The following is a 9,214-nucleotide window of genomic DNA, read 5'->3' on the forward strand; positions in this document are numbered from 1 at the left end:
TTATCCTATATTTCTGTTATGAATACATTTTGCACAGATTTTTGTGTATTTACGAGTAGCATGTTTAGGGTATCGCACTGTTCTCCAACAGCATGCGACCAGACAGCTTGCCAGAACGGCGGAACAAACGAGCGATTTGGAAGCACGTGCAGATGCCAGTGCCCTGTCGGGAGTTCCGGTATCAACTGTGAGATTACGCAACCAGGTCAGTTGGCTCGTGGGAATACATGGGTAACAGGATATACATCAGCTGGCACTGTAAATGTTTGTTGCAACTATTACTACAAAGCTTTGCTTTGTGTCATAAATGTTTTGGACAAAAGCTGAGTTGGGGAGGGATCGAGCACACATTCCTGTTATGTATTTAAAATCTACTGATTTTCTACGCAGTTGCTTCCCTAAGTTGTGGGTTAAGTTCGTGGGCTTTAATGCTGAACGGAGCATTCCGTCAGCTATATCCTGGCTGTTGGTCACCACCATGTTGGTTCAATCGAATCTGCTTGGTAAATCTTGGCCGATATTGTGTCACGTGAACCACTTAGTTGGGGGTAGGGAGTCACATGATAAGGGTAGATATGACATATATATGCTCCTCTGGTACAACCTTTGATTCCAGATCCCTGACAAATATTGTGAACGAGAGAGAAAATGGCCTGAGCACTATTCCAGTCATACCACTGCTGCTTGTACACGATTGAGTCTTGGCAACATGGCTGGGGACATGTTGTAAATAGGGCTGACAAGTATCATTTGAGCAGTATGCAAGAACAGACAACTCTTGGTTGTTCTGCTAAACAGTTGTTCTTATCGCCGTATGGCTGGAACATGAGCGACACAAACATTTCCATAATCATAAGAGTCCATTGTACCTTTCCGACTATATCATAAGCATGTGTTTATCAATCATTCTACCATGAATTTGGAAATTACTCGATTCTGATTGGTCATTTAGAGGCTATTAAATCACAATAATAAACCCCCTCTGATTGAAACAGAATAGTACTTTTTTCAGTCATTGTCGGTAGGCATATTTAACTAATTATATCTAAAATTACAGGTTACAAAATGCAAAGTTGCGATTACTACAATATTCAGAGAATGTGTGGCAATGCATTTCGTGCAGAAAACAAGAAAGAAGAGAATGTAGTTAAAGTTTTGGGGACAACAGAGAGCTTTCGATATACGACTACGACGTCATATCTTTTGCGTCACAATTAGCGATATGACATCACAGTGGTGAGGTGCTGTGTGGAACGAAGCTTTTCAAAGCTTGCTTAGTTTTCTTTAGGGGCTTCCCACTTCTTGTTATCTTACCAAATTGCCGTGCTTACATGATTTCAATGCCTGTCATATGTTTGCATGAAGTATTACTGTGTATACAAACAGCTTTACCCCGCATAAACAGCGCGATATTTTGTTCACAGGCTGTTGTCGGTATGTCTATCTCCTAACTATCAAAAAGCAATGATAACAGGTGTTTTTAGAGGGTGAGCGTTTCCTGCCCCACCGGGGACACCCGTCACATGCAATAGCAACTCAGATGTTCACCTGAACAATACCGATGCGGCCTAATATTTGAACTCACTCACTACTGAACACACGGAGAGTCGGATTCGTATAACAGATAGGACACACTCCACATCCTATAAGTTGTTCGCCGATTTGAACATATGAGTTAAATGACGAGCGGTTCATTTGGCACGGCAGCTAAAACTTTGTTTGCACTTTTCTTCTTCAGTATGTAACCCGAATGCTTGTAGGAATGGTGGAACTAACGTAAGATTTGGAAATAGATGCATATGTCAGTGCCCTGTCGGTTCTTCAGGTCTCAACTGTGAAATCATCACTCCACGTAGGTCGCCGCTGTATGCCTGTAGGGGAAGGCAATCAATACAGGAATTGTACCAACAATGGAGAAACATGCAGATACACATTCCCCGACAAATTCTCTCATTCGTATCTTTTCCCTGGAGAATATATGACACAACAAACTCAGATTAAGATCCTTGTGCCACACTGTATTGTTACACAAAGCGACCTAGGTCTTGAACTTGACCCATGTCAAACACAGGGACAGAAGGATACCCTATAAATGCCATCAGTTTAGAAACATGTACCTTTCGAACTTGACTGTAAGTAAATGACACTTGGTTACAGAATGCAGTCGGACTTATTGCCAGAACGGCAGGGCTGTGTCCTCCAATGGCAACTGCGTCTGTGTCTGCGACACCGGCTACACAGGTCTCACCTGCAGTGGTAAGTACAAACCCATCTCAAGTCATGCGGGCAGTCGGGCAGAAGATCCCCCCGTGGTGGCCTATGCATGCCTCAGAGCCATGTCCTCCTGAGGATTGGACGTGTTTTACGCGACAGTGTGCATTCATTCAGTAGTAGCTGTTCTTGCACGATGGTGTTCAGAGTGGTATTGTTAAGAGGGATGTTATCACACAGTGACAGAACATGAGGGGTAGAAACTGGGGTAAACAATGGAATATTTATAACTGTAGTCATTCAGAGGTTAGACATGAGGACACGATCTATCATGAGCGCTGCTTGGTGGTAACATTGGCGATCAACAAAAGGGCTGGGCTGGGAGCTGCTGTTGTAATGTAATCGTGCATGAAACAGTGTCATGCTGGAAATTGCTTCGTTCCAGACAAGATCGGCACTCCATGCAACCTCAACTGTTTCAATGGCGGGACTGTGCGCACGACAAGCTGCACATGTCAGTGTGTCTTCGGCTTCACTGGGGCACAGTGCGAGGACATCACGGGTAGGTCCACCTACCCCCTGCCACACCTGAAGGGTGTGAGCTCACATGCGGGTGGTGTGTTGGAAGTAGAGGAGTCACCTTATGGGGAAAGATAACTGGTTATAAATAGTTATGGTTCTACAGATATGTCGCTCAAGTTAAAAAGGGTGGGTGGGGTTGGAAATAGAAGAGAACACACCTTTAGAGATTGACAGTTTGACACCGTAGTCTTAGCTCACCACTTCTACACCCATTAGCCACAGTAACTAAGGCGTATTTCTTGAAACACACAAATTTGTGAATTAACATATCCAGACATTTCAACGTAAACTGAAAATAACTAAAGAAGCTCAATATAGCTCAGTATTGTAATACTATTGTATTGTATTATTTATCCCAGCAAATACAGTTTATATCTTCATGATCACAGTTGCTTTTGAAACTCCTATTCATTATGTTGAAAAAAAGAAATGGGTCGACCTTGTGAACATTTAATAGCAAAACTGCTATTGTACCCAATGATGTCCACATTGTCTTTAAAAGTATCACTTCAAGGTCGTAGTACATGCATCAGGGTATATCGCTCTTACTTCTGGGGGTTACATTGTCCAGTGGATACAAAGAGGATTCGGAATTTCAATGCAAATAGTACCGAGTCAAGTTAAGTGGTTCCTCTATGGTTCTACCTACAGACCTGACGACTCGTACCTGCGACAACTCCGAGGAACTGTGCGGCCCTGGAGGCGAGGCCACCCGGGACTGTAATGGCCGCTGTGTCTGCACCAGGTGCCCACGCTTTATGGGTGGACCGCGATGTGACATTGAACTGAGAGGTAAACTAGTATGACAAAAACGTGGCAAATGCCTTCGTACTATTGAAACTGTCATCATTATCTGAGTGTGATTGTCCTTAATCCTCATTTCTCTCTGAAATTTAAAATGGAAAATTCGCCTCCTTACCGTCCCCTTCCACCTGAAACAAAGAATTCCAACATGTCAGAAACCCAACCTTGCTGGGACACAGTATCAATTTACACAGTTCGTAAACACACATTCTTATGTAATAGCAATTATGCTAGTCAGTTCATACAGTGATAAACTGCTGTATCATTATATCTGTTCAGCGGTCTCCCGGCGTTGTATTCTCGTCCACCATTTTTCTAGCCAACCTGTGTGACGATTGCAAGTACCAGAACGGCGTGGGCTACACTGGTGTCCAGCAGCGCTGTGATCTGTTTGTGCGCTGTCAGGAGTCGGTCAGCGGGCCACCAGTGCCAGAGATTTTTGAATGTGCTCCTGGAACTCTTTTCGATCAGAGTACGCTCACCTGCAACCACCCCGACCAGGTCTTCTGTAAAGACGGTGAGGTCATATAAATTGTTTCTGTATCGTAGACACCGTACATTATGAACACAACGTATGTGTTATTCGCCAGAAACCGTTCTATTAGAATAATGTCTCAGCCGTGTAACACAAAGTTCAACAAGTGACCATGTGTTACCTTACACCATGACGGAAACCAATCAATAAAATGTTGATTCCTATTCTGAAAGTGATTCAGGTTTTAGAAACGTTCAAATGATGAACGAATGATCACCTGCAATACACACTCTCTGCGCCATAGGCTGTTAAATTATTAAAAACATTTAACCATTGTTTTCATCTCATGGCATTTCCAGATTTCTGTCTTGGTAAAGCAAGCAACAGCACCTACTCCCATATTCGGGAATGCCAACCCTACTGGCGTTGTTCCAACGGGAAGACGGTCCAGAGCATGTGTTGTCCCCCTGGACAAGGCTACGACCGCGGACAGAGGCGCTGTCTCCCCGACCCCAACTGCCCCGAGACTTGTCGGCGTGACGCGACCAGCAGGCCTCCATGTCCCGGAGAAAAGAGTAAGGGGTCCTAAACAAAGTATTTAAAGTCGTTATTAAAATAAAAGAGCGAACTTACAAAATACATTTCAGTATAACATCGAAGTTGGTCGATTGAGAATCAGCTTGGGTTAATTTGCGTCATAAACTAATCTAAATATTTCATATTCTAACGAGAAAAAATGTGTAATAAATGTTAACTAAACATAATAATAATGTCATAATAATTAATCACAACAAACATGCCTGCTGTCGTCTGTAAAATGGCCCTTCACGCTCTATATAGACGTTTAATCTGATTCTTCCCAGGATGTCACCTGATACACGACCCAACGAACCCCAAAGTCTTCTCGCAGATGGTTGGGGATGTGAAAAAGACATTCAGCTGTGGCCCTGGCACCGTGTTCGATCTGGACAACTGCGTGTGTGTACATGACACACGACCCACAACCAGAGTCGGTAGGTCCATTAAAGTATTCAAGTGTTCTTTGTGAGTGAATGAGTGTTGGCTTTATAACCGTTTTCAAAAGCAATGTGTGTAACTTGGGACGAAACCCAAATTGACGCAAGAGACATTTACCTCTTGTTGAAACTAGAATATGGTGCTGACATACCAAGAGTCATAGTCATTGCGACTCTGGGACAGGAACCCATGATCAGCCGATCCTGAAACAACGTGACTTCTACCAGTGGGCCATCTGTACACACTAATCGTTCACAATTCATATGGTACTGTGTTTTGAGACTGCCATGGATTAATTCTGTTTTAGTCTTAAAGGATACTATTCAAAAAGCATGTTTTACAACCTTATTTCAAAACGACTTTGAAACAAGAACATATCGTTATCTGTGTGGTTCCACTCACCCAAGGAGACTTGTTCAAAGTCGACACACGAGAAAACATCTGATGACCCAACTGCTGTGTGATTAGAAATGTTGGTTCGTCATGACCGACTACTGATTACATATTTGATTTAGTTATATCCTTAGTTGACTTATTTCGTTTCATTCAGGCTCCTGTGACAGTGCTGACTGGCCCATTGAGTTCAACGATAAAATCAACTCCTCTTTCGTCTTCGAGAACGTCGATCTGGTTACAAGAAGCGGTGCCGACGGAAAGGCTGGCAATTTCACCGGTAGAAGCCGGGTCTTCATCAATCCCTTCGCCAAGTCCGGCTTCCATAACCCCGTGTTCGTGTCCCGTGTGCGCATCCAAACATCTCTCCTGCAACCCGGTCAAGAATACGCCGTTGTCAGCAACGGTGACTGCAACGTCACTGCCAGCATGGCCATCACTGTACGCCCGTCGTCTTCCACAAGCGGACAAGCATTTTTCAAGGTTGTTGCTGAGGGTAACGACCAAGAATCAGCAGTCGATCTCCAATATACAACTGACTCTGTAAGTTTCTTGTGATTGAAGAGTTTTGGTTGGTTGGTCCCTTAAATCGGGGCATGTTAGCTTAATGTGGGAGGAAATCACGTGACGAAGGTTATTTACCTCTTTGATGAAACCTATGGACAACGAGCAAGGTACTAACAAACCAATGATCATAATCAAGGCGAATGTGAGACCAAAGCCTACTATCATAAGATCCTGGTACGCCTAAGGTACGCAACCCCGCATACATTGTGACGTCTAGTGTCCCAAGTGTTCCCCCCAGTGTTCGGGATTATTAAACCATGTGTACTGTTTCAGAACGACTGGGTCACTCTCGAGCTGAGGTATGTCCTCAGTGGGGAAGGATCTTACGACCTGACAGGAAGTGCCAAGGGCGCAGGCGCAGTTACACGTACTTCAACAGTGACACTTGGGGGTGAGTTCCGGGTCAATGACCAATATTATGAGTTCTACAATGGGCGCAGCTTGTGCTGTGTCGATAACATTTGTCACGATACGATGAGTATAATAAATATTAATTATACAAAAAGTTAATACCATACATGTTCTCCAGTAACATTCAACACATGATCTCATGATAAGATATAATAGCGTAATGCTGTTGAGTGGCTCGTTACGAGTCGCATGAAGTTGCAACTGCTGCAATACGTTTTATTTTGTTACCTTCTTGTAAACAAGATCCATACGGTCTTGGTAAGAATAAGAGATGTTTACTTAATTTTTGTGATCAACTCATGTTTAATGAGTATCAGTACACATTGTCCTAATTTCACCCACGTTAGGAGACCTTGCAGCCGAACTATATATATAGGCCTACTTTTGTATATCTCATTGGCCGTCTCTTCTTCAACCAGGTAAAATCGCCACCCGTGAGTGTCCGGTGCAAATAGGCCAGGGCTACCTGTACCAATCATTTGTAGGCTTCGTCGACTGGGTAAGTGCAACCTATAGTGTCCACGGAGTGCTACACGTACGTACAAGTATAGTCTAAACTGATAGAGCAATAAGTAGGTAAACTGCCTACTCAATGCAAATGTAATGGCGAACGTCTCTCCTTGCGACCATCAGCGACCACCAAGGGCATTGTGGTGGTGAGTTAGCTGGGCGCATCTGCAATATATATGTACAAATACGAGGCCCCTCGTATGTATTGGTGGACAGAGACGTAATAATAAGATGTTAAACTGAAGATAAAATTTCTCTCAGGGGCAGAATTTCTTGAAGTCGTGTATGTTTATTAAACACTGCAGTAAACATTATCTGACAAAATTATTGTGCATCCATGTTATCAATTTCAATAAGTATATAAATATTTGTATATTGTTATTATCATTGCTGTGTTGTTTATTATTATTATTATTATTATTATTATTGTTGTTGTTATTTACGGGTATTCCTTAACCTTAGGGTTATATACAAAGCGTCTGGATATAACTTAAACCCTCTCTTTTTCGGTTTCTTTTTTCACTCTCCTTATTCAGGGGGAAACGGGTTTGTTCTCAGCAACAGCCCTAAATGGTCAAACTGGTCAACACTATTCAGCAGATTGAATCTGGCAGGTCTCTCTATCCCTCCCCCTTCTAATCACAAACATTGTTTTTTTCAGGCTCGATTCTGGATCCTCTGCGACCCCGGCGAGATGTCCTAGTTTCTATAAATGAACAACTGTTAATACTGTTGAACTTGTTACTACTGAGTTCACACTAAACCTCTCACGTAAACCCATACTCATTCCGCGTCATTCTGTCCCCGTCGCTTTGTACAACGACAACTGCTATCATCTGTCCTATGTCCTGTGTGTCCTCGGCTGTGCCGGATCTACTTACTGTTGGCTAGCTCACCTGCTTCGTATGTGTTCCTTGTAAGTTATCTCTGTTCATTTAAGCAATTTGTCCTTTTCATAGAGATGTAAGCAGGTTTGTTAACTTGATATTGGACACAATTATGTGCCATATTATACATGTTTTATCTGAATGAAGTGTTGCAAATAAAATTCTGCAAACGGACATATTCGTGATGTATTTGTTTGAAATATATACGGGAAACCCTAGAGGTAATCCAGCAGAAACCCTAGAGGAAATCCAGAGGAAACCCTTCAGGAAATAACACAGGACATGAGGCAGGTAGTCACGTTTACCACTGTGGTTAAACACAGGACATGAGGCAGGTCGTCACGTTTACCACTGTGGTGAAACACAGGACATGAGGCAGGTCGTCACGTTTACCACTGTTTAGAAACACAGGACATGAGGCAGGTAGTCACGTTTACTACTGTGGTGAAACACAGGACATGAGGCAGGTCGTCACGTTTACCACTGTGGTGAAACACAGGACATGAGGCAGGTCGTCACGTTTACCACTGTGGTTAAACACAGGACATGAGGCAGGTCGTCACGTTTACCACTGTGGTGAAACACAGGACATGAGGCAGGTCGTCACGTTTACCACTGTGGTGAAACACAGGACATGAGGCAGGTCGTCACGTTTACCACTGTGGTGAAACACAGGACATGAGGCAGGTCGTCACGTTTACCACTGTGGTGAAACACAGGACATGAGGCAGGTCGTCACGTTTACTACTGTGGTGAAACACAGGACATGAGGCAGGTCGTCACGTTTACCACTGTGATGAAACACAGGACATGAGGCAGGTCGTCACGTTTACTACTGTAGTGAAACACAGGACATGAGGCAGGTCGTCACGTTTACCACTGTGGTGAAACACAGGACATGAGGCAGGTCGTCACGTTTACCACTGTGGTGAAACACAGGACATGAGGCAGGTCGTCACGTTTACTACTGTGGTGAAACCAACTAGACGAGTTTGTTACTGACAGCTCCATGACCGCGACAGTGGTTCCTGTGACAAGTAGGCGTAATATGGAAAGTAGTCAGTAAAGGGGCAGCTTCTTACAGCAGAGGAAGCTGTTCCTGAGAGAGTGGAGTACGACAAACAACCCCAGTGTGTGCATGTCCGTATACATCACTGGGAGATGGGCGTGTTTAGAGGCAGGAGATACACCTACTGTTACTGTGGGGGTTCGGATAAAAAACGGTCTCCAGCAACCTATGCCTTTCATACGAGGTGATTTTCTCGGTGACTGCTTTGTGTGGTCCATTCTCCAGAATTTACAAGCCGTCGGGATATCAATAGCATTAATCAACGAACAAGATTGCGTATTTAAGTTT

At 43.7% G+C, this 9,214-nt stretch overlaps 1 protein-coding gene across 1 annotated transcript in view; it reads left to right on the plus strand.

Annotated features, from left to right (window-relative positions):
• LOC139456426 (fibrillin-2-like) overlaps nt 1-8,031 on the plus strand; it is a 62,914-nt gene extending 54,883 nt beyond the window's left edge. The window contains exons 70-78 of the mRNA XM_071238132.1: nt 2,657-2,773; nt 3,445-3,585; nt 3,917-4,114; nt 4,432-4,647; nt 4,936-5,085; nt 5,640-6,025; nt 6,323-6,440; nt 6,880-6,959; nt 7,632-8,031. Coding sequence (XP_071094233.1) covers nt 2,657-2,773; nt 3,445-3,585; nt 3,917-4,114; nt 4,432-4,647; nt 4,936-5,085; nt 5,640-6,025; nt 6,323-6,440; nt 6,880-6,959; nt 7,632-7,673 — 1,448 coding nt within the window. The 3' untranslated portion in view covers nt 7,674-8,031. The remainder of the gene's footprint in view (nt 1-2,656; nt 2,774-3,444; nt 3,586-3,916; nt 4,115-4,431; nt 4,648-4,935; nt 5,086-5,639; nt 6,026-6,322; nt 6,441-6,879; nt 6,960-7,631) is intronic.
• The last annotated feature ends 1,183 nt before the right edge of the window (nt 8,032-9,214 follow it).

This window comes from Haliotis cracherodii, unplaced genomic scaffold (assembly GCF_022045235.1).
Source record: "Haliotis cracherodii isolate W230 unplaced genomic scaffold, xgHalCrac1.p SCAF_11, whole genome shotgun sequence".
Taxonomy (NCBI): Eukaryota; Metazoa; Mollusca; class Gastropoda; order Lepetellida; family Haliotidae; genus Haliotis; species Haliotis cracherodii.